Genomic DNA, 26,864 nt, shown 5'->3' on the forward strand with positions numbered 1-26,864 from the left:
TATTATAAAATGTTTTAAAAAAATATTAATACTTTTTTCTTTTTTTTCAGATTGATATAGAACATTTACGAAAATTAGAACCATTTTTAAAGCAATTTTTTAGAAAAATAAATGAAAAAATATTTTTTTGAGTGGGTATGGTAAGTCACCAATATCATGGTTCCTTTTTTTCTACTTCTCTACAATCACATTTTCAATTTTTAATTGTAGTCTCTCAAAAAAAAAAAAAAAAAAAAAAAAACCTTGGGTGCGCGCAGGGTGCGCGCACCTCAAAAAAATTTCAAAAAAAATTCCCAAAAAAAAAATTTGTTTGGTTAAGTTTATAAGTGGCTCTTAAAAGAGCCCTTGAGTTAATGGAGGGAAACAGGAAGAGAAAAACGCAAAAAAAGAAAAAACATCTATGGCCTAGTGCACGGATGCACATCAAATTTTCTCTGAAGGAGATCAAGACTGGTCTCCCCCACAGAAATAAGAGAACCGCAATCAGTGCACCGTGTAGACAACCTCGCCAAACAAGGTGGACCAACAAGAGGTGTAGAAACAGGTGAAGGCACCATCGCAGCTGAAGTGCTCCCCTGAGCTGCCGAAGATGTGCTCGGCTGAGCTGCTGCTGATGTCGTCGGCTGAGCAGGTGGAGGGTTTTCTCCAGAAGCTCGACGATAAGTTACTGGATGCATTTTGTAAACATGTCTCAACATAGTGTGAATGCTAAAAGAATACTTCTTGTTAGGATTCCCACGAGATAAGACTTTTTTACAAAGTACACATGTAACTTTCGGTGCATTTACCTTTTTCTCATCATCTGGAAAAGTGAAAAACTGCCATATAAAACTGTCTTTCTGCTTCCTGTTCCTCTGCCTCTCAAGAGTGTCCTGGTCACTGTCTGAAGTAGGTTGCTGTTCAGCCATTGTCTCTCAACAACAGAATAGCTCCTTCTCCAAAGGAATCAGAACTAATAATGAGGGGAGTAGGTGTGGTTTGGGAATAATCTGGAACAGAAAGTACTTCAAACCAATCAAAAGTGATGATTCTTGATCACATGACTTGCCATGAGGGGATTGGGTGTGGTATTGAAACAATTAGAAACTGAAAGTAATGATAACCAATAAGAAATATTGTTTTATTATGTATAAACCCGAGGTGCGCGCACTGCGCAAGCTCCGAGCGCGCACCCCGTGATGACGTATGCACGAACGCGTAAACGCGCAGGTGCATACGTCATATGCGCGTACCTAGCGCGCATACGTTGAACACGCGTATACGCGACCGTTATTGCGCATAATTTTAGCGTATGCGGAAGTAAACCGCGTCGAGCGCGTAGGACGCATGCGTACGTACGTACGCATACGTACTGGGTGCGCGCTCCCAGCGCGCACCATTAAGTATATTTGCGCACGTAAATAACGTACGCCGGAATTCATAAAAAACTTACGAAATAGTACTAGGAGCGCGCTCAGAGCGCGCACCCCAAGAATTTATATAAAAACAAAAAAGTGGACATAAAATAATTTAAAAAAAAAAAAAAAAAAATATATCCTAATTGAGTTTTTAAAAAAAATAATTTATAAAAAAATACAGATAATATATAAATGAATATATAGTAATTTTATTTTAATAAAAAAAAATATCTTTAATTAAAAATACATAACTTAGCATATAAAAAACCATACAAATTCACTGAAAAAAACAAAGGTTTCAAAAACGTTATAGTTAGGGATTAGCATTTAAAAAACCTTGCAAATTCACTGAAAAAACCATAGGTTTCACACAAGTTATAGTTAGGAATTAGCATTTAAAAAACCTTGCAAATTCACTGAAAAAACCATGGGTTTCACACACGTTATAGTTAGGAATTAGCATTTAAAAAACCTTAGAAATTCAGTGAAAAAACCATAGGTTTCACACATGTTATAGTTAGCTGGACATTTTACTCGTAAAAAACCAATGAAATTCCCCCGTTATAGTTAGTTCAGCTAACTATAACTCGCGCGCCCGCAATGCACTGCTGATGACGTCACATATTACATCACTCATGACATGGTCAGTGACATCACTCATGACATCACTGATGACATCTCAAATGACATCACTGATGACATCACTGATGACATCATCCTTGTGATAGAGTGGCAGACCTCCTCTTCCCCTAATATAACCTTTGATACACACATTCAAAAATAGAAATTACAATTTTAAAAACAATGGACATACCAATACCGGTTACAACAACCTATACAGTAATTCTAAGATCCACATACACATCCACTCATTCACCAACAGCCCTATACAGTCACTCATACATGTACTCACTCATCATATGTACTCATACACCTATACACCCTGTTACACAATGCCACTCATCCATAGAGTTACTCACACACATAGTCACTCATGCTAATAAAGAATCAAACATACATTTACTTGCATATACAGTTATACACACACCACCACACTTACTTCTACGGAAACTTACACATACTTAGTCTTTTAAACAATCACTTAACGAAACACATACTTATTCATACAGGAACTCTTTCAATCTCTCACTCTCACATATACTCGCTTATATACACCAATAGTCACATATACTAGTTTAAAACATATGTAGTTACTCATAGAGACACTATTGAGACAGTCATTCACTCACTAACACACCCATGCACACACTCATGCACCCATAGAGTCCTGCACACATGCTGTCTTCAACACATACAAAGACTGAGTCATTCATTCATGCACCTATGCACTACGTAATACCCCCCACCAAACCATACAGACATCAGACACTGATACTCAAAAAAACAACAAATAACCTATATAGACACTCATGTAGCTACTCACCAACCCATGCAGCCACTTATACACAAAGAGAGAGACTGATACAGATATTTAAATATTTAAACATTACTCACTAAGCCATGTATTCACTATGATACACTTAATCAGTCAGTTACACAATCAATTTTTCAAAAAAAAATCATCCATTTAGACACTTATATACCCATTTATTCTTCCATCGACCTTGAGATATACATATATAAAACATATTTAATTTTCAGAAAAACACACATTCACTGGATGATGTCATCAGTGATGTCATCAGTGATGTCATTTGAGATGTCATCAGTGATGTCATGAGTGATGTCACTGACCATGTCATGAGTGATGTAATATGTGACGTCATCAGCAGTGCATTGCGGGCGCGCGAGTTATAGTTAGCTGAACTAACTATAACGGGGGAATTTCATTGGTTTTTTACGAGTAAAATGTCCAGCTAACTATAACATGTGTGAAACCTATGGTTTTTTCACTGAATTTCTAAGGTTTTTTAAATGCTAATTCCTAACTATAACGTGTGTGAAACCCATGGTTTTTTCAGTGAATTTGCAAGGTTTTTTAAATGCTAATTCCTAACTATAACGTGTGTGAAACCTATGGTTTTTTCAGTGAATTTGCAAGGTTTTTTAAATGCTAATCCCTAACTATAACGTTTTTGAAACCTTTGGTTTTTTCAGTGAATATATATATAATCTACTGGCGGTCACCGGTAGATAGTTATAGTTAGGACCGAGTTCCCATAGGAAATCTGAAAATTCTATTTTGAATAACTTTGGCGCCAGTTGACGAATCCTCGCGAAATTTTCAAAACTAATAGGGCGCTCCGCTCAGCTCCTACCCTGAAAGTCTCGGGGTGATTCGTCAAGCGGGGGCTGAGAAAAAAGGGGGGTCCCAAATGTGCGCGAGCGTAATTCTGATTGGTGGTTAGATGTCAGTCAACATTCGAATCGGTCGAAATCAGGAAGTGTCGGATGCCATTTTGTGTGTGGCAGTGAAAAAGAAAGGTGGAGAACGTGAAAAGGGGGCAGGGTAGAGAGTTCCTGACCCCCTAGCCTTTGTCAGGGAGTCCCTGAAGGACCCCGAAGGGTGAAAAAAACATTTTACTTTTTTTTCAAAAAATCGCGGGGTGCGCGGCTGCGCGCACTGTGCGTGCACGCTGAAAAATCCTTAAAAAAAAAAACCATTTTAAACTGTTTATAAGTTTATAGAAGATATTAACTATGCTGTTCAACTTTATCCAAATTCAAAATAAAAGAGCTGAGCCATTCCATATTAAAGGATACAGTCAATCTATAACTATATACATAGGTAGTTTATTGTAAAATAAATATATAAAAAATATAATAATACATACATAAATTAGCATTTAAAAAACCTTACAAATTCACTAAAAAAACATAGGTTTCACACACGTTATAGTTAGGAATTAGCATTTAAAAAACCTTGCAAATTCACTCAAAAAACCATAGGTTTCACACATGTTATAGTTAGCTGGACATTTCACTCGTAAAAAACCATTGAAATTCCCCCGTTATAGTTAGTTCAGCTAACTATAACTCGCGCGACCGCAATCCACTGCTTATAACGTCGCATATTACATCACTCATGACATGGTCAGTGACATCACTCATGACATCACTGATGACATCTCAAATGACATAACTGATGACATCATCCAGTGAATATGCGTCTTTCTGAAAAAAAAAAGAATTTTGATATATGTATATCTAAAGGTTAATGGAAGAATAAATGGGTAAATAAGTGTCTAAATGGATGTTTTTTTTTTCAAATTAATTGTATAACTTACTTATTAACAGTATCTTAGTGAATACTGGGATGTAATATGCGACGTCATCAGCAGTGGATTGCGGTTGCGCGAGTTATAGTTAGCTGAACTAACTATAACGGGGGAATTTCAATGGTTTTTTACGAGTGAAATGTCCAGCTAACTATAACATGTGTGAAACCTATGGTTTTTTCAGTGAATTTATATATATAATCATACATGAAAATGAGCAGCCATAAAGAATCCAATGATTTCACTATAATGATGAAAAACATATACCCACTTTGACACTGTGGGTTACAACCAGTTTATCAGGTATAGGCTGTGATCTCTCTCTGTTCAGAATGAGAAGGAGAGCCCATTCATTGTCAGTGCAAACTGACACAAATAAGAATGATCTGCTAAATGTCCATAAGGCTACCGTATATCAGATATCTTTTAGTCCATATTTATTGATTGCTATCACAAAATAAGTAGCAGATGGCTGTTACTTGTAGGAGTATGGCTTTTTCAGGCTCACTCCCACTTTTTGATGACTTTAAGTAGTGGTATAATGACTCTGCACACTGGGATGCTGATGTCCAGTGCCCACTGTATGTGCTCTGACCCTTAAAAGTGTGCACCAGTGGGTACAAATTGTCTAATGGCTAATCCCTGATGGGCAAGGCTAACTTACATGTAAGTCCCTAGTAAAAGGTATTCAAAGTGCCTAGCACCTGTAAGTGTGCCACCAGTAAAATGGCAAGTAAAGATTGGGTGCTAGGACTGTACTGCAGCGTAGATGCAAGTAAAAAGATATCCCAATTGGAAATCCTAATTGGAAAGTTTAATCTACCTGTAAGCCCTCAGTAAATATACTCAGGGTTTAAGTGTCACTAGTGGAAGCTGGTGCACCTAAGTATGCACCACTGCAGTAGCTAATGAAAACATGACAGCTAAAGCACGGTCACATTCGACCTGTCATATTAACCCCTTTGACAGGCCCCCAATGCCCTATTCATTACCTATGAGTCACCCTAAAGTCTTTCCTAGGTGCCCAGAGTGTGGGGTGCATGGTTCTAAATGACAGGCCATGTATAAACTGTGTTTTACGTGCCCTTGTAGTGAAATATTTCCAAAGTTGATTTTTCCTATTGGAAAGCTGGTAGCCCCATTAGATTACATTGGGTGGCTTTTATTAATTCTTTTTTAAAAAACATTTCTTTATTGTGATTTTCATAATACACAAAAACAATTTTAACAACGTACAAAGTAACTCACAATGTACTTCATAAACACTATGATAAATAAGATCCCAATAAGGAAGAAAGTAGCGGGCACATGCCAAAGAAAAACAGTCAATGATCACAAAGCCTCAAAAAAGGACCCCAATCCTCATCAAAACATGTATTTGATCTTGAATCCTTTAAATTAGGCATTCATACATAGCTAATCTAAAAAGCTTAGCTATCCACTCTTGATGCGTGGGCACCAGTGCAATATGCCAGTGCCTTAAAATACAGATCTTGGCCAGCATAAGAGCGATTGATATCCATCTACACCAATGGGAAGTTGTATTCTCCAAATCAACAAAGTCATGTAATTGAGCCATTTCGTCTGACTCCTCAAAAGTAATAAAACTAGTTGAACGTAGTGCTTCCTATATAAAACATCAATTTAAATCTAATGCAGGGCATGACTAAGTATGTGGTACAAATCACGTGCTGCACTAGAGCACCTCCAGCAAGACAAGCTTTGTACAATTTGAAAGGAGACCAATACCTATACCAATTCTGCAGATTTTAAAATAAGCTAATTTTAAGCACGCTTCTCTGAGCGAGCGATCGTGATACTCTATGATTTCCTTCCAGTCGCCCTCTGAGCATTCCACTTCTAACCGCTCCTGCCAACAGGATCTAGCCTCAAGACAAGTTTAATTCTAATAAAGTATAACTTTCCAATAGAATTAGCCAAAAGTGTCTTTTAAGGTGTCAAATTGATAGGTACATTAAATCCAACTTATTGCCAAAGTCAGATTTAACATAACTATTTTAGAAAAGTAGCCTTAGGAGCCTTACTTTTTTAAGTTGCCTAAAAGGCTTTTGGTAGTCTTTTATAGTTTGACCTGACGCTTACAGCTGCCAGACCTGCCCTGTTGTTAGGTGTCAAGTGTTCTCAGGAACTGTGAACAAAGGAGTGATCTGCTGTGAGGAGTTAACCTCTCTTGTAGCAGGATGGCTGGGAAGGTGGCCAGTGGGAAAATTAAATTTTAAAAGCTAGTTGCCCCTGCAAGAGCAGATGTCACTGAGCCTGTTCTATTTGTTAATCAACCAGACTGGCTGCCCTTTAATTGTGTTATGTTAAAATTATTTATAAAGTGCATCAAATACCAGACGGTATCTTGGCGCTGAAGCGGCAAAGGGGTGGAGGTGAAATCATTGATTAAAAAGCCAGGTTTTCAACAGTCTCCTAAATTGAGGCAGGGAGGGGGCTGATTGATCTGAAATAGAGTGGGAGAAAATTCCAGGCTGTCGCTGCTCTAACCACGAAGCTGCTGCCACCCCATTGAGATCTTTTGAATCGGATAGAGTTTGCTCTGAAAGAGCCTGCTGATCTTACATTTCTTGAGGGGGTATACCAAGATAGGGTTTTTTTGAGAAAAAAGGGTCTTGAATTATGGAGAGCCTTATAAGTCAGGCAAAGGGCTTTAAATTTGATCCTGTTTTTGACTCTCAGTCAATGGAGATCCTTCAGAGCAGCGGAAACTGAAAGATGCCTAGGTACGTCTAAAAGGAGCCTGGCTGCCGAAATTCTGAAGGACCTGCAACTTATTTAGATATTGAGCTTTAAGGCTGATATAGAGGCCGTTACAATAATCAATTTGAGATAAAACTAGAGTGGAAATGACTGACTTCCTGACTGACATAGGCAGCAATATTAAGATATTTTAAAGAATTCTTAGGATGTTGTATGAAGAGGACACTACTGCGTTAATTTGGTTTCCCAAGAGTAAGTGGTCATCAATCATGACACCCACACTCTTGGCTTTCCTGGTGGGTGCAGGAAGGGGGCCCATCTCCCTAGGCTAACACTGGGCAGACCAAAGGTTAGGGTTGTTGCCGAGTTAAATCACCTCAGTCTTTCCAGCATTAAGCTTAAGATGGTGTCTGTTCATCCACCCATTGATGCCTTTCATGCAGTCATGTATATAGGAGTCGTTGGCTTCCTGTGAGGCTGATAATACAATTTGCATATCGTCCATATATGAGGTAGGTGAAAACCCAAAGGATTCAACCAGGGGGCTAGGTATGTGACGTATAAGTTAAAAAGGGTCGGGTTGAGCAAGGATCTCTGAGGGACCACGCATGGCAAGTAAAATAGGTTTGAAGAGGAGGTGTCTAAATTGATTGTGTTTTCCCTGTTTGACAGGAAGGATGAAAGTAGTTTCAGGGCAAAAAATGTTTTGCCCTTTGCTTCCAGACGGTGTACCAAGGTGGAATGATCCACCGTGTCAAACACCGCGGATAAGTCCAGCAGGATGAAGGCTGCTGATTCCCCACTGTCTAAAATGAATTTGAGCTCATCGGTTGCCTTAATCAGAGCGGTCTCTGTACTCTGTTTGGATCTGAATCCGAACTGAGTGTGATACAAACAGTTGAAATCCTTGATAAACTGATTCAGTTGCATGTTCATTACCTTCTCTACAATTTTCGCTGGAAAAGAGAGCCTGGAAATGGTTTGGTAATTGGCTGGGTCCTCGGGATCTAAGTTGGCTTTTTTTTAGTAAAGGCAGGATGGAGGCTCGTTTCCATTGCAAAGGAAACAAACCAGTTCTAAACATGTTATTAAATATGGCTGAGAGATGGGTATCAATGATGTCAGGGACTAGCTTTACAATGGAAGGTGGACATGGGTGTTCTGGAGAGCCTGACTTGGTGGTTGAGATAAGGTCTTTTATAAATGCCGGGAATACAGGTGAAAAACACTCAAAGCATTTGCTAGACAAAGCCGTGTCGGAAGCTAAGTCCGATTTGTCTTGACAGGTGCCTTACAAGGAATTATCATGGGGAGTAAATGAGAAAAAAATGGAGTCGATTTTGTCCCTTTGGTGTATAGCAATGACATAGCAAAAGGACTGATTAACCCAGTCTCTTTTTTGTTCAGCTTGTTTTTTTAACTTATTAATAACTAGCTGAGTTTTTGGAGGACTCAATTTGCGAGGAGAAGTACGCAGCTTTTTCTGTGACTAATAGAGCTTTGTGTTTGGTTAAAGAGTGTTTGTAAATTTCTCTCTCGAGTATATCATATTTGGCTCTCCATTTTTTCTCTTGGCATCTACAACCTGTTTTTTCTATTCTGAGAACCTCTGTGAATCATGGGGCAGAAGATCGATTTCTGCTAAGGCCACCTCTATTCACTGGGGCAAGTTTGGAGATGGCAGAATTGAGCCAGGAGAAGTACATCTCTGTAACAAGTTCGAGGTTGTCATTCATAGATGGACTAGAACTAACAAGAAGTTGCTCAAGGTAAGCTTGGTCAAATTTTGCCCAATACCTGTGATGGGAAGATTTAAGTCTCTTATTGGGGGCTAAATGGGAAGCGGGGCACTTGATTTTAATGAAAACGGCTGAGTGATCAGACCAGATCAGAGGGAGGACTTCAAGATTGGAGATATCTTTATTGTTAGAAAACAGCACATCCAAGTTATGGCCCCCACGATGAGTAGGATCTGAGCTAAGGAGTTTGAGATCACAGGCATCCATAGCTTCAATTTATGAAGCTGTGTCTTTGTCTCCTGTTTGTTATAGGTGAAGGCTGAAATCCCTGAAGACTGTGAGGTCGTGATTACAGATGTCTGCTTCAAAAAGAGAACTAATTGAATTTAGGAAACTCAAAAGCTGTAAGTTATTTGTAAGCCTGAGTTTAAAGGACAGAGCTTCACAGTCATTAGACGGAATAGTTGTGAAATTTCCTCTAAAGTTATCACGCAGATGACTGCTAGGCCCCCCTCTTTTCAAGGTACGATCTTGCCTGTGAAGTAATTAATAAGGGGTTGTGGCTATAATGAAGTCTGGTGCGGAGGAGTTTGTGGCCCATGTTTCTGTAATAAATACAATGTCGGGATTATGTGAATCGATCAGCTCTGCCATTCCGTAGGCATTTTTGTTTAAAGAGCGTGCATTTATTAAAATGCACTGTATTCCCTGGTTGTCTGTTAAGTTTACTGATGTCTGGCTGAGAACCGATCTGGAGGGGGCTGCACCGACATATGGTGTAAAGTCACAGAAGATACAAGGGAACTCCCTCCCTTGAGTAGGAAATACGTTTTTACTGCAGTGACTATTTGTCCTTTGATTGTTTAATGCTAGGAGTTCCTTCCTGGTGTAAGATATGGTAGTATGGTAGTATTGAAAATAAGTAAGTAGTTAGCCTGAAGGGGAGTGTAATTCCAAGTGTAACAGCACCTCTGAGGGTGTGAGGGAGAAGATTGTGAATTCTAGAACAGTTAGATGCCACAGTTCCCAGGAATTATTCACAAGGTGGGTGGGATTGCCCAGGGGATCCATAGCCCAATCGGCTAGTGAGTCCTCCCCTCCCACAAGCTTGTGCACACAGAGTCACACAGGCAATTATTGCAAATACAAAGGGTGTTGTGGCAGTGCCAAATGCAACCTCTAAGCAATCCCTAACTGATTTCCACTGTGCATGTTTTTTACAAATATTGTCAACTAAATTTATATATATATTGGTTTTTAGTGTTAAGAACGCTAGCTAATCAAGCTGGCTATACACTTTCCCATGCTCATCTTAACATCTCAGATTGTTATCTGTTTGTTTGAGGTAGAAGCCAACACTCTAAAATGTCCCAACTGATATGTTAGCATTTTCCTTTTAAAAAATCCAGATGTAGTATAATCAAAACAATTTCGTACATTTAAAAATACTGCTTTAAATACAGTGACAGATGCATTTTTTAAAGTCATTAACAGCTTAGTTTTCATTACCTTTTCTCCACCTTTAACTTTTAGTCTTATACCTGTGAGCACCAGATCCAGGCCTGGTCGATATCTTACAGAGTAGTTATTAAATTCAACCTCCCCAGTGTTGGGCCACTCTGGTGGAGGCTGCTTCTCTTCAATTGTCCAGGATGCCTAAAAGAAAGGACATTGTCAAACCAGCACACGATAATACCAAGTCAAGCCAAGGCGTGGTAATGTTAGTTTGCTATTTTCATAGATTTAGAGCAATTTCACTTATTTAACTGTAGCTGTGAGTGATTTGAAGAACAGTTGGAATCTTCAGACATTCTGAAATGTCAATTTTTAAATGATTTGTGTAAAATGCTTCTAAAGCAGATTTGTACTTTGTGTTTCAATGCAACAACAAGGTTATCTGTTTCAGGGACATAGGGCCTGATTATGATGGCGGAGGGACCGCCACCACCAACCCGTCGGTGGTGGTCCACCAGCCATCTGTGACTGCGTTTCCGCCCGCCTCATTATGATGGCGGGAAGTTCTTTGGCAGTCAGAGAGACTGACCGCCACGGATACGATGGGCTCAAGGAGCCTGTCGGAGGAGCAGTAATACCTACAATGGTGAAGGTGCCTGCCAGGCCGTATGTATTATAATGTTCCTTTTTGCCGGCCCATTCATGTTGGTACACCTGCCATGAAAAGGTTGGCAGAACGGGACATTGGGGGCCCTTCATCCCTGGGCCTCAGCTGTGGGTCATGGGGGGCACATATGGTGCCCCCCTACATATTCGTGCATCGCATGGTGCCTACCACGTAGTGCAGGGATATGTGTAATGTCTATTTTTTGTACTGCGGCGTGTGCTGCAGCCCGCAGCACCCACAGCAATACAAAATATAGGCATTGCGATTGCTGTGGTGGTGGTCGCATCCTAATTCTGCTGGCGGGACCTCCGACTTGCAGTTGGGCGGTCTCATTTCTGAATGGATGGCAGTTGGACATAGGTCCGACTGCCATCCTAATGAGGGCCATAGTTAGCAGCCTCTTGCTGTACCCAGAAAGAATGTTAGCAATTGACAAGAATGATAACTAATCACATACTAAATCTGTTCACAGCATTGCACAAGGTTTTTAAAAACAAAATATGGTGGAAGTAAGGTAGGAGTGACTTGTCATAATGCTTTTAACATTACTAGCCATGTACATAGCAAACACCAAAAAATATTTACCTATTGGCCTTCTACTAATAGTGATCATTCCTCGAATGAATGGTGTCTTTATTGTATAATAAATTGATTAAAATATTCATCATAATTATAGGTCTGTTAAAATCACAAGCATATCTACAAATATACCAGAAAATCGACATTTCACTCACACATCCTTAAGACTATAACCATAATCTAAAAATGTTGTTAATTTCCCAATAAATTAGCAATTGTTGCTGAAAAACAATAGGCAACAGGTTAAACTCAATGAATTTTTCAGGTATTTCTTCCTCACGCCCAATAAACTAGGACACAAACAAGCTCAATGCTCAATCAACTTCTCACTGAACCCACATAGGCAGCAGGCCTTTGAGGGTAAACAGTTAAGGCCTAATTATAATTTTGGAGCGACACACCATTGCGGTCTTGGGACCCGACACCACGATTACAATGTGACAGCACATGGTGCAGTCGCATACTCCTATTTGTCTATGGGACCTTGTGCTACGGCTGTAGCACAAGCTCCCATAGACAAATGGGAGAATCTATTCATTCCTGCACCACGTGGCAGGACCTCAAGTGCCAGCAACACTGTGCAGGGATTAAAAGGGGGGCACCTATGCCCCTTGGCCCCCAACCGGAGGCTGCAGGATGAAGAGGGTCCTACTAGGGGCCCACAATGTTGCTTTTCGACAGGTTTTGTTAGGAAACCAACATCATAATCCCTATGGCGGAATTTCGACTGGCCGACGGGCTCCTCGAGCCTGTTGGAATCAACTTGGAATGACCATCCAGTTTCTGTTTCGACTGCCTGCATTGTAATGCGGTGTACAAAAGTTAAACCCGATGTGGCTCTGAAAGCCTCCGACCTGCTGTCAGAGGCTTTCCGACCCTCATCATAATGAGGGTTTTAGTGTTTCAAGACCCCTCAATCTGAGCTATCATTATCAACAAAAATGAAATTTCATGTATTTTAGTTAGCATCTGGAGTTCAGACTGGAGGCTTAATATTGTTTTACTCAAGAGTACGACTCTGTTCTATAAAGAGTATGTCTATATTACTGTAATGTTAACAAATATGTGGCTATGGCATTGCTCCAGAGAGTATGTCTGATTAACCTCTTTCGCTACAAGCAGGACTTTTTTATAGATCTGCAGATAACAGTAAATTGTTTTCTGTGATTACTTGATGACAGATGCCAAATTCAGCCCAAGAGGCAAGTTCCAATAATTTGTTACATAACTGTAAATCAAAAATCACAATGAGTCTTTGTATGCTATCGCACAATCACAATAGGGATTTAACGTTGCTGATGAGCAACGAACAGTTGAGGAAGTCAAAGATAGTTCCAGTTGCATTTTACAATGGAGAATCACAGAATAAAGAGTCCACAGAGATCTGAGCTCCTTTATATAAATATAATGGAATTCTCAGGGAGCACTATTGCTCCGTACAGTAAGGAAGGTACTAATTTGTTTCCAATACCTTTATGGATTGAAAGACCGCGTAACCACCATAAACTCTCATAAATTGTTTGACTGAGGGTGATACTGTAGAGGCCTTAGTTTTTAAATTGGAAAGATGACTTAACCATCTTAATCTATCTGTCAGTACTTCTTCCAGAAGATTGTTGTCAATTTTTAGTTTGACACGCTTCCGAACTTTGCCAAAGAACACAACCTGTGTTTTACTGAGATTGACTTTTAAGTGATTTTCAATGTTACATTTTTGTAGATTCTATAACTGTGACTGAAGTCCTGATGGAGTCAATGAAAGTAAAATATTTTCTTTGGCATATGCCAAGTAACTTACTGGTCAACCTCCTAACTTGGGGGCCAATCCCACAGGAGAATGTAACAATGTTGATAAATCAGCAAAGGACAGCGAAAAAAAGAAGCAGACCTAAAAAACAACCCTGTTTTAGTCCATTGGCTGTTGAAAATTTAAGTGACAAGACATTTTTTGTTAACTTAAACTGTAGCCAGGTTTTGTCAAGCAGAGATATTAAAAAAGAAAGAATGGTGGGACTTATCACATAGTTGGCAATTTCTCACAGAGTTTTTGATGATTGACTTTATCTAACACTGACAAAGAGTCAATATAACACGCGTATAAATTAAGGGTTCTTTTTAAGGTTTCGTCGACCAATAGTTTTAGTGAAATAATATTATTAACATCCATTTTTAAATGGCCAAAAACACAAAATTGGAAACTTCTCTCTCAGTAGTTAAAGTCAGCCACGTCTTTATTAGGTTTCACGAAAGCTCTGAAAACATGGCTGTTTAGTCATGATTAGCAACAGTTGGTTGTTTACTTACCTGTCACTGGAAGCATCCAGATGCCTCTGGGCATACGTTGCGCTCTACAAATTTAAAAATCTTATCTATGTTACTCCATAGGAATTAAATTAAAGTCAGATTCCCATAGTAATAAGCTATCACATAAGAATCTTACGAATAATTTTCCTTCATCATCTAACAAAGCAATATGGTGATAATTACTTGGGTTCTGATTTGCACACTTTTTGGACAAGGGATGTATAATGGCTCCTCTATACAAGGGAGGCAAATTTCCCGATACCAAGACCTTTGTAAATAGATTATAAAGTAACTACCCCCAAAGCAGATGGTCGGCTTTGATCACGTCAATAGGTATCCCGTTGGGCCTGCAGCTTTTGAGGGACAAGACTTTTTTATAAACACCTCTATTTCCTTTTTCGAAATCCAATGATCGGTATTATGATAACTTGGTAGCTCAAAAAAGGTGGAGCTACAACACATACACAGTGTCATATGTCCCATGCAGGCCCATTGCCGTTTTTCCTATGTTAGCATGAGCAGGTTTCAGACTGCCCTCTGCTTTGCGCACGTTACTACACAAACTCAATTTGCATCGTGCCACACAGTACTTTCACTGAGAACCTGCTGTTGTTTTTGCATTCTGTTCTTACCTGGGATTTATTCTGAACACAGCAGACAAGGCCAAAGAACAATGTCCCTGGTTATTCTGTTCTGGTCAGGGCCTAGCACCTAGACAAAACATGCTACTACAGCTGTTTTTTGGAAACATGTACTTTTGCCATATAGGTATGCACAGATAGGTAACACACACACAGGTAACACACACACTTGGAGAGGGACCTTTCCAGAGTAAAGATTGTGACAGCAACTGAGATGAATAACTTTCATCTGTGCATGCTAAGCTGCGGGGTCTGCTGCTAACACCCGCAGATCTTCTGATATGTAATCAATTTGCTTCTGCAGAAGGGGAGGAAGGTTAGGCTACCCTGTTGTATATATTATGACAGCTCCTTTTAAGATTTATGGACTACTTACTATGCTGACCGTATTTGTGGTGGGCATTTTCTTACTTATTGTGCCATGTACTAGAGCACGATAGATAAAGTAAACATTTTAAACTTTCCTCATGTCTCTGTCAGAACTTATTGTGGACTAGTACGAGTGTAAGAGCGAAAGGGTGTGTCCTGCAACCGCGATTCCTGAGATGGTTGGGAATGTTGTGTTACGGGGTGTCTAATCACTTGTTCCTCTGTTAGTGAGTAGGAGGTGATGGGAGTCACGATGGCTAGTCGGTCCTGGGCTCATGGGTAATCAGGTGGTAGGGATGACTCAGTCCCTGCCTATTAAGGTCCCATGATACCAAGAATAGTTCTGTGACTCCGCAGAATCCTCATAACAATAGATTATCTACATGCATTTTACATTTCTCATGAGGTATGTGGAAAGCATTTACCAGTTTTAAAGACTTGGTACACCAGCCAACCAAGGACCAAAATAGTTTTGTGTTGCGGGTTTTAATGGAGTTGCGGGTTTTGTTCAAGCTGAATCCTGAGATTTTCTATGGATTTCCTGAACTTCAAGACGATATCGCTACTTTTCCGTTTTATCGCAAAGTCTCTCATTCCACTCAACTGAATTGTCCTCTTGTTATCAAGACTTGATAAATGAATGGCTGAGTCTGCTCTGCTCATTTTTGCCTTGATAGCCAGCTGGTTGTACATAGATCTCTGCCCAAGGAATATTAAACCACTGATCTGCTAGGACTGCAACCTGAAACCTGCAGAATACACACAAGCGTCTTAGTAGGAGCCGTAGCACACTGAGGTACATTAGTGAGACAGGAGATTATGAATGGACTTTAAAACAGGGTCTTTACTATAGGCACTGCAATTAGCTAAGATGTACTGTTATGGTTTGGGTAATGGCCTACAGTTTACAAGTTACCTTCCACAACAAATACATTAACCTGGCAAGACATATATTCGCTATAGGAAATGGCGATCTACTGTTTATTCATAGATCTCTAAAACAGATGCATTAAAGCATTGAGTTATTTTACTTAAATTAGAAATTGTGAACTGTGCATCGCCATTGTAGGCACTTCAATCCATAAAGAATTATTAATGAGGTTCCAACCCCTGGCCTGTAGATTTCAAGCTAACCACTGCAAAAAAACAATTAACTTGGTGAGCCATCTCAATGGGACAGAAGCATGAGCCAGCAGGATACTCACCGATCTATAAAGTAGAAGCATTAACACAGTGAGACATCTTTTTGACATCCAAATTCTCAATGTACTGTCTGGTTCCTAGGCTCTCTGAAATTAGTTTCTTACTGCCCACAAGAGGTCAGATCTAAGCACTTTCACAACTAATATGCAACTTTATTTAAAAACCTCTTGACAAAGAAACAGAATTCTGCCCACAATTGGTGTCGTGAACCCTCGCTTGGTTTCATAAATGCTCTAAAATGCACACAAACATCTTAAACGTGAGTCCTCGCTAAGATCAAGTCTTGCTTCACAGATAACTTGACTAACAGGGAGATGCATGAGTTAGCAAGAGAAATGGTAAATGCAATCCAATAAATAATATAAAGAAAAATGTAACCTTGCAATTCTATTATTTAATTCTATGCTGTGTATTTTTCTATATGTTGACTGTCGAAGATGTAAATTCAAGACACTATACAATATTCTTTCAACTGTCCAGTTAATATGGAAAATTGTAAAAACACGAATATATTTAACTTTTTCATCAATCTGCTACCTAATTGTGGAAAGTGGCAATATTTCACAAGAATATTCGACTATTAGTGTGGGTCACCATTTATTCACATGGTCTTTGAAAATAAACTAATAAATTAGGACAATAAAGGTATCATTTTATGAAAAATACATTTGGGAAAACTCACCCTGTAAGCATCTGTTCGTAATGTGTTGTGCTATAGAGTCACAAGTCCTGCACACTTCTACCTTCTAGTGTTGGGCTCAGACATTACAAATTGTTTGTCTTTACCGACGATTCAACAGGATGAGCTGCACGTCCTCCATTCATCCACAGTTTGCATTTTTTAGGTCGATTCCTGAGCCAGAGCGCAAGCGCTGCTCTGGGGTTGAACTGTGGTAGTTCACTGTGTGAGAGAAGCCACGCCCACTCCCCGCTCATCTTTTTCATTGACTTGTGTCTTTGTCCTTCCTAGATGCTGCCTTCAGATTGGTTTATAGGCTTGTTAGTCCCTCCTTATGACGGCCTTGTCATCATGTGTATCCTTCCATGGCTACTGGCCCCTTTACTTTGAGTGTTGCACCGTATGTGTGATTTAGATTGTGAGCACTATTTTCTATAATGAGGTTCTCTTACTGCCTGTGCCTTCTCCCGCCCCCTCCCGCAGTCCGTGCTTTCTCATGCACCCCCCCGCCCGGACTCCCATGTTCGTGTTTTCTCGCCCTCCTGACTCTCACCCACCCTCACTCTAGTTTGCAATGCAATAGTTCTTGTGTAAATGAGAGTCCTATTGCATTGCAAATGCTTGTTATTAACTGTCCTCGTGGTTCAGTCCAATGTACTGAAAAAAACACTCCATCGCTAGGTCAGTACGCAGTTAAACAGTTTTTTTTTCTTTATGGCTCTTACTCTTTGCAGATCCAGCTCTCATTGAAGACCTGCCAGGCGTCAGGCACAGCACACACTTCCGGATGCCCACTGTTGCTTCTAGTTTCCACATCTGATAGTCGCTAGAGCTTTACCACAGCCTGTCACAACGCTGAAGTCCAGCAAGCACTGCTCCGATAGCAGGCTGATCTTTCAGATGATTTGGCACATATTTCTTGGCATATGCATGGTGGCTGGATTTCTTGGATACAGAAATATGAATACAAAAACTTCCTCTAGGAGATCATCTCCATAACAGACATTTTATTCAGACGGCGGAACGCCGTTGGCTCCAGACGCAAGGCGGCTCTTCCAAGCGCCTTTGGTTGATTACAGTGCTGGCTTCAGATTCACCAGGACTTTCGCAAGCAGCTGGGTGCCTGCCCGCAAGCTGGCACGCACACCACAAGATCCCAGGCCGTTTGAGCAGGCTAGTCCTGCTTCTCCTTCTTAGGGTGTTGGTACTGAATGCTACAATCCATGAATCGTCACAGCAAACTCTTCCACATGATTTCTGATCTGAGTTCACATGCCCGCTCCCGACCCTTTTGGCTTGGAGGCTACTATCTTTTCAACATGGCAATAGGGCATGCTGGGGTGAGGTGAACTGCAGGTGCCATGTTGCAAGAAGGCTACTGGCTACAGCAGTAACTTGTCACTCAAAAAGCTTGGGTGACGGGGCAGGTGGCATTTTTCTGAAATTGGATTTCGATTACCAAGATCTAATACCTTAAGGCAGCTCTTATTTACCGTTCTGGTTGAATCCACTCAGCTTGCTTGCTTGCTTCCACTCTTTAGGGTGATGTGTCAGTTACTTTGTGAATCTCCACAAAGTCTCTGATTTAGTATCCTCTATTTCTTAAACACGCTGACTGGTAATGTTGCTTTATATATCGGAGAGAAATGTGGAAACTGGTATTGCAAGCATGTGTTCATCCAGGAGGTAAATGTGGCTCCTGGGATGACAGTAGCACTTTACATACTGAGGGTAAACGTAGAAAATCGTCACTGGTGGGTTACACTATGTGTGCACATGGTAAGGCAATGGGGCTGTACATACTCAGGTCAGTATAACATTTACAAATGTGGAAAAATCTGGAACAAAATGGAAAGGGCAAAGAAGCCCGTACTTTTAATATGGGGGGCAAGGCCACTTCAGATCATGGGTGGCGGTACTGAATATCGAGTTACCTCAATATTGTAGCCAAAATATCAAGGACCAAAATTTCAACAGGACAATATATGCGGGTAAGTAATAGGTTTACAATTATTAACTCCACACATCTATACGTTGACAATATGAAGCACTTTGGCTATTATATTCCGGTATCTCAGTGTTCAATACTCCAAACTACAACCTGATCTAAGAATTTACTGAAACATCAGTAATATCGCTATTGTCTGAAGCCTGAACTCGTAAAGATCCTAGGGGCATATCAGCAAGGCGAGGCAAAAGAATTATCGCCGCTTTTGCAGCCGTTTTTGGTCGAAAAGCGGCGATAATTTTATCGCCTAATTAGCAAGCTCACGCGAACGCGTGAAAACTTGGTTAGCGTAGGAATTCCTAACGCCCAGCTTTGCATCTCTAATGAGATGCAAAGTGGGCGTTCCTGACCTGACATGGCTGGAGAAATGTCGCTAAGCGACATTTCTCCTATCATCAAGCCCCACGCTATGAAGCATAGCGGCAAGAAAAGTAGCGATAACCCCTGTTATCGCTACTTTCCTTACACCTGCTTCAGGACTGACTTAGCCATGATATCCTATGGAAGGTGGATATCATGGCTAAGTTTGTGAGTCCCTATCCTCAAGCTAACACCACATTGCGTGAGATTATCGCTGGGTTTCCAGCGATAATCTCACGTTAGGCATCTAGCGTGAGGATTTTTATCGCTTTTGAGATAAGTGTTGCTAATAGCACGCTATCTCAGCGATAAAAATCCACGCTAGCCGGCGATAATTATCCTAGCGCTAAGTGCACTTAGCGATAATTATCGCTGGTTGTTGCTGATATGCCCCCTAGAGCTTTGTTATGGATAGAACAGCTACAAGACTGACCAACTCGGCATAATCTCCCTAGGACTATACATACCCCATAATCCTGGATGGCACATAGTTCAGAAGATAATTCAAAAGAGGAGGGCCTACACATACAAACACACTTATTCACACATCCGCTACCGGAGGGAAGCCTGCATAGTACACTTAGGATCATTCTCCAGACAAGCACCCGCAAGACTCACACTCTCTAACGTAATTTTCTACCTGTCTCAGGGACCACTATACAAACACAATACAATGACTTGCTGATTGCGGAATGAAGTTTGAAGAAGGGTTCAAGCGCCAACCTTCTTTAGGTTAGCCACCTTATGGAAATATCTGCCACACAGACCAGAGCCAGGAGAATCCAGGAGTCGGAGTTTTGCTAATCCACATGACATAACATAACATGGGTGACTAAGGTTGGACAACGGGATTTGTGTGCGCAACCCACAGTCTTCTCTTATATCATCCACAAGTGTTCACAAGCCTGGAGTCCCATTTGAGGTATACCTCCACTGGGACTAAGGCAACCCACACACATTAACCAACAAACACACCTAGGTGAGCCAGGCAGAAGGTCCTTAATGCCTTTGAAGTTCACTCCAATAGCCAAACCCATACATACAGGCAACAGCCGCAAAGAAAACCCATGGCAGTGCCCAAAGCAAAGTAACAGGTCAATTCTGACAATAGAAAAAACACATAAGGGAACATAAAATGGGTATTCTAAGGCATATAAATAACATTCACCAGTGCTACCACCCATTTTTGCACCCCTGCCTTCGTGGGCCACTCATTGTTCAATGGGACACTCTTACTATCTGTGCAACAGTTAGCATTTAAGTAGGCTGCCATGTTGAGCATGATATTATTAGTAGTACTTTGAAACAGCTGAATAACACTCAGTTATATCTCGGCAGATGATGGTTCTAACATGACATATAACAGCATTAAATCTGATGGGATTTTCCCCAGCACAGTAAAGATGGAGGATGTGTGTCTTTACTCATTTTCACAGCTTCATTTTTTTAACTGTTTAGTTTTTCCATCAAACGTGTGCATCTTTTTCACAGCATATGTTTTTTAAACAGCTGTTTTTCTGGTGAAGCACATCGATCGAATCAAACAGACACTGTCGTAACTGTGGCACAAACATTTACCTGTGCCTCCTGTTTTTTTGTATTGACCGCACAATTGTGTAACAGTCACATACAGGATTTTTACTCAATTACTTTATAGCTAGGCTTGCGCTACATAAATAGCTATAGACGCATATAGAAATGTTCTACTATTGAGAAATATGTGGTGTTTTAGACAATATATATGATAAATAATGCCTTACAATTCTAGATCTGGCCTCAAGTGTTTCCCAAATTTTCTTAGAGGTATGAACCGCCCTAAACTGTACTGAATAGGAAAGGAAATTGAAATTATGAAGAATAAGAAAATGGTAGGAAGAATTTTGAGAAAGACAACATATGATGAAAATCTATAAAAAGAGTGCAGACGGAGCTTGGCAAAGGAATAGATAAGATTACAAAGTGAACCAATGAAAAGGAAGAAATCAGTAGAAAAATAAAACAAACAGTTACAAAAGGAGTGACAAAAGGAGAGACTGCAGTCAATAACATTTTATTGGTAAAGCCAATAGGTGTAACCTTTGTGACCTCTTGGCTTTTCCAGTGAGTTTTAGTCACACTGCACAGAATTTCATACACACCTACACAGCATCCGCGATGCTTTACAGTGTGACTAAAGTTAATAAGAAAAAAACAAAAGCTTTTGACCCTGTAACATGTTTGTAGTAACGCACACTATGCATAAGCACACCTACATAATGATGGGGACACTTTTTTTTAGGTCGAGCCTAGCGGCAGCACATGTGCACAGCTCGCTATGCGAGGCATGCTGTAGTAGGGTATGCTGTGGAAGCCTAGTCCACTCTCCGCCCATATTTGTCATTGGCTTTGTGTCATTGTCCTTCGAAAATGCTGGCTTTTGATTGAATATGAGGCTTGTTAGTCCCACCTTGGTACCGCGTTGTCTCCATTTGTTACCGCCCATAAGGACTGGACCTTTTACTTGCCTTGTTACACAGTGGGCTTTATCTGGTGGGTGAGCACTATTTTGATAATAGACGCAGATGGGGAAAATAGCGGCTGCAACGCTAGGTGCTCTAAATTGTATGTTTTTTACTTTAATGAGCACGTCGCCCGCTTTAGGGACACCGCGCTCACTTTATTTATTTACTTACATTTAACATTCATGTTGAGTGCGGTGTCCACTTCTGGGACACCGCGCTCTGTTTAATTTATTTTATTTTTACTTTCATAATGAGCGCAGTGCCTGCTTCAGGGACACCACGCTGTTGTTTTTTTTTTTTTACTTTAAAACTGAGTGTGGCGTCGCTTCAAGGACACTGTGCTCGGTTTCTTTATATTTTTTTAACTTTAACACTCAGTGCAGCGCCCGCTGCAAGGACACCGCGCTCAGTGTTAAAGGGGAAAAAAAAGAAAACGAGCGTGGTGTCCTTGAAGCGGCGCTGCGCTCAGTTTTAAACTTAACCATTTGCAATGTAATAGGCCTCCCATATACGCGAGTTTAAGCTATTGGCATGGTAAATGACAATGCCTTTTATTTGTGTTTTAAAAAACAAAAATAATAGGCATTGTCATTTACAATGCCAATAGCTCAAACTTGCGTAAATGCCAGACCTGTTGCATTGCAAATGCTTTTTTTTGTTTTTCACAAATGGGATGGAAGGTGAATTGAACTGATGAGTAGGACTACTCTGTTGTGCAGTGTGAATTGTAAATTGCTAAAATATGTTACATTTTAAAAACATGTACAATCATTACCGGCTTCAGGGGATGAGATTCGTCACTACAGCACTACATTACACAGTAAGTACAATTTTCCATTCGTAACATGTGTTCCCTACATTGACTGTAAAGCAGCTTCGTCACAAGCAGAGCCCAGAAGTCAGATGATGCAAACGATTGGAACAGTGTTCTTAACACTATCTGGCCATCCATAGCCTGCTGACGGGCTAATATAGCCACAAACTAATACTTTGTGAAGGTGTGTGGTGTTGACGAGAAACGCTGTCCTGCTGATGGTATGTTCCCCAGCAAAGCCATAGTGGCTCCCTTCTATTGTGTAGAGAGCGCCCTGGGAGGTGCAGTGAGGACATGTTTAGCCTTGACGCAGCTGGTCTGGATACATTTGACAATTCATCTTGCAATGCCTGCCTTGAAAATAGGGTGACCTTTCTGGTGTTTTGTAAAGGCTAAAAAGAGCTGATTCGTTTTGCGGAATGACTTAGGGCCTGATTTATAGTTTGACAGACAGAGTACAGTCTGTCAGGGTGGCAGAGGACATTACCTCTACCACCGTCATAAACTACTGTTTGACAGATTTAACGATGGGCACTTGCCCGGTGGTAAACTCTTAACACTGAAAGGATTCACTGTCATGGCGGTTCCTTTCAATGTACAAAAGCTTTGATGGCTGTGTGTAGATCTTCTATGTGAACCCCTGCTTTTGAACATTGTGAGGCACTTCTGTAGCAGGCCCATGTGTAATCAGTTGTACAGTATAATTGCTATGCATGATGCCATTATATCCCAGAGCTTCATTAAAGGTCTTACAGTGAGCGGATGAGTGAACTGAAAGAGAGACAGCAGCTTCTGGGATGGAATTACCCTCTGCTGTTTGGGGTGACGGTGTTTTGTATCAATCCCAGGAAGGGCTGAATTGGTTGGAGTTGGAGGTGGGGCATCTTTGTGTTTAAAGTGAGCATTAGGCTGTGGAGCAGGGATAGAGCTGTCTGAATGTGTAATAGGAATTATTGTCTGCTGTTGTTCTTGAGCAGCATGTCAAGGCGTGGGCAGACATGGATGTACACGTCCTAAAAGTCAGTGGTGGGCTGGAGGCTGAAGCCTTCTTTCTACCACGCTTGAGGTTTGATGCTCTGCCTCAGCATAAGAATGTTTAAGTGAGCAGGTGGTACTCAGGCCCTCTGTGTCTTCTTAGTGTGGGGCTTTGCTGATGTCAACATGGAGGGTACCCCATTTTCTCTTCTTCCTAGAAAGCACTCACTGACAGTGGATCTTGGGTGTTGCTTGAGACACTGGAATGCTGGAGGGACCCACCTATTTCTCTTTGATGCTAAGCAGGTCTTGCTCCTCAAAGATATTCAGCGTCATGTAGGTTGATTGCTGCTTCAGCTCCTTTCTCACAAGAGGTATGGTTGTGATCGGAGAAAGCCAACAGATGCAAACACCATGCTGGTCAGTCCATAGATATTTTGTGTTGCACATTGGAAGGGTGTGGGTTCCATCACTCCTTTCCTGGCTGTATTCATCCTGGGGATTTCCGCAGAGGCTAAAAAAATCCTCAACCAGGTCGGGGACAATGGGTGTTGGCTTTCTGAGAGTTGAGGCAAAACATTCGTTAGTAGTGATTGTTATCCGGGTCATAGGCCTCAAAGAGTGGAGCAGTTAGGTGGAATGTGTTTCTCTCTAAGTTCTTGCAGAATAAAAACCCGTTTATAAAAAAAAACAATCTAAGGTAGAGTCAGTGCCATTTGCATTGTGGACGAAGGGTGGAGTAACAGCACATACGGTAATTTAACACTTTTTAATAAAAAAAAGCAACTTGTAATGTCTGAGCCTAACACTAGATGGCAGAAGTATGCAAAGCATGTGTATCTACAGCCACACATGGTGCAAACATGTATTTACATATTTTAAGGCCCAGCTTTCCTCCAACTTTCCCCATAGCCGACAACAGTCTACATAAAAAACAGCAGTCAACATTTTTTTAATAGATGATAAACATAAACCTTGATTGTCGACTACGATAAACAATATGTTCAAAACACTTTCTGAATGTAAGGCATGTATAGTGTTATATTACTAATAAATCTACAGTAGCACATTCACATCAATAACCAACCTCTGTCTCCGTCTCAGAGTATTCCTTTACTCTCTCAACAGCCACAATGTTGGTTTCTAAGTCAGATGTCATCCGCACCATCCAATTTAAAGACATAGTAACCTAGAAAAAAGAAAATGAAAATCTCAGTTTAAAGAAAATACAATGAATTAGTAATTCTTATTGGTAGCAGAAAACATTTAACAGCATCTGTATATGTATTGATTCACAGCTAAATCCTTCAGTCAAATATATATCACTGATGTCATTAATGATGTCATTGAACATGCTATGAGCGATGCAATATGTGAGCTATGCATGGCGTGGACACAAGTTACAGTTAGTTCAGTGAACTACAACTAGTGAATTTCCGTATTTTTTCAGTTTAAAACATGGCATTATAATTAGCTTTTGCACCTACCTATAATGCCACTTTAACCTTTTTTTATCTTGAATTTTTAAGGTTCTCATTTTCAACCTAAAGTTAGGTCTAATTACGAGACCATAATATAACCTTTACTTTTTTCCATTGAAGTTCTGGGGTGTTTTTTGATCATATTGAACCAATCCTATATCTAAGCATAGCTTTTGACTGAGTGCAGTACAGAGTTAATTCAGGGCATGTGGCCAACACCTATGCCCAGCCCTTGCTGGTGGACAAGCCCCTACGAAGACAGTGCATGGCATCAGCAGCGGGTTGGTGACAGTGTCCGATCACCAGCCAGACAGTGCACCCAATCCCCACGGGGTGTAGGGTTAGCCGCACCCTGGGGTCAGAGGTTTATTCCACTGTGACCCAATCACAAGGGCCATTGGGTCAGATAAACTGTGTACAGTAACCTGAGCCCTTATACGTTATTTGCTGTATAACTTCAGGACAGAGAGACCAGGTCCCCATGTCCTGTATTAGCAGTCGCAACATTTCTCTTGATGTTGCAGCCATCCAAGTAGATTGCTCATTTCTGCTAGACCTTCCTGGTGCGACAGTACCAACATAGACGCCAGGAAAGAACACTCTTTTTATTAAAACAAAATTGGCCCCACAGGACACCAGCAGGTCAGATATATATCACTATTTTCTAACCTTAATTTCTCAAAAACTGCTGAACAAATTCACAAAAAGCACACTCTAAGAGTAAAGATCTCACCGGCAACAAATTGGGTGCTATTCTGATGATCCAGTTTCTCTGTATCAGTGTGTAAATTTCCCGTGGGAATCTCCATGTGAAAAATGTTTTTTGGACCCATCTTTTTCTCAACCGCACTTGACGGATCACCCTGAAACTCTCAAGTATGGAGCTCAAGAGGATACACTTTTTTTGTTGTTAAGATCTGTCAAATGGTGCCAATGATAAAACCAAAACCAAAAACGTTCTTCGTATGACATATCTATAACTACACACTACAGCCACTGAGTAATCCATCTATCTATCTATCTATCTATCTATCTATCTATCTATCTATCTATCTATATACACACACACACGCGCTCACACACACACACACACACACACACATATAAGAAAAGTGTTATCCTGTAAACATCTTTTCCCGGCATGCCGTGCTGTGGATTTACATGCTGTGCATACTCCTCCATCTAGTGTTGGGCTTGGACCTGTGTAAGTTGTTTTTCTTCAAAAACGTCTTCTAGTCATAAGGTATTGTGACTCCACCTATTGCTGGTAATGTGCACGAGCTTCGGCTCCATTGTTAAATTGATTTACCCGCACGGAGGGTTAGGATGTAGATTGAGCATAGAGATACAGAAGAAGATGACCATGCGAAGAAAGAGGACATACTCGTATATTCAAATGGTTTCCAGGGAGGAAGGTGTGTGCAAGTGAATCTAAAGCACTACATGCCACAATCAGATGCTTACAAGATAAGTAAGAATATCTGTCCATGGCATGTGTAGCTGAACTTACACATGCTCTCCTTAGAATGTAAAGCAGTCCTCCCAAAAGTGGTGGCTAGTCAGAGGGTGTTGCGGAAGACTGAAAAAGTGTACAAAAAACTGCCTGGCCCACATTATTTTGGCGCACAGTAATGTTTGGTGAAAGTGTGTAGAGTAGATCAGGTTGCTGCTTTGCAGATGTCAGCAATGGGAATGTTACCCAAGAAAGCCATAGAGGCTTCATTTTTGC

At 40.7% G+C, this 26,864-nt stretch overlaps 1 protein-coding gene and 1 long non-coding RNA gene across 6 annotated transcripts in view; one reads left to right on the top strand and one right to left on the bottom strand.

Moving 5' to 3' along the window:
- Positions 1-26,864, top strand: part of LOC146809858 (uncharacterized) — a 326,459-nt gene that overhangs the window by 94,713 nt on the left and 204,882 nt on the right. The window lies entirely within an intron of this gene.
- The window catches only part of ABCC3 (ATP binding cassette subfamily C member 3), a 693,015-nt gene that overhangs the window by 50,343 nt on the left and 615,808 nt on the right, over positions 1-26,864 (bottom strand). The window contains exons 26-27 of the mRNA XM_085616719.1: positions 24,742-24,843; positions 10,609-10,755 (exon numbers count right to left, since the gene is read on the bottom strand). Of these exons, the coding sequence (XP_085472845.1) occupies positions 10,609-10,755; positions 24,742-24,843 (249 nt within the window). The remainder of the gene's footprint in view (positions 1-10,608; positions 10,756-24,741; positions 24,844-26,864) is intronic.

The sequence above is a fragment of the Triturus cristatus genome, chromosome 7 (assembly GCF_964204655.1).
Source record: "Triturus cristatus chromosome 7, aTriCri1.1, whole genome shotgun sequence".
In the NCBI taxonomy this organism is placed as follows: Eukaryota; Metazoa; Chordata; class Amphibia; order Caudata; family Salamandridae; genus Triturus; species Triturus cristatus.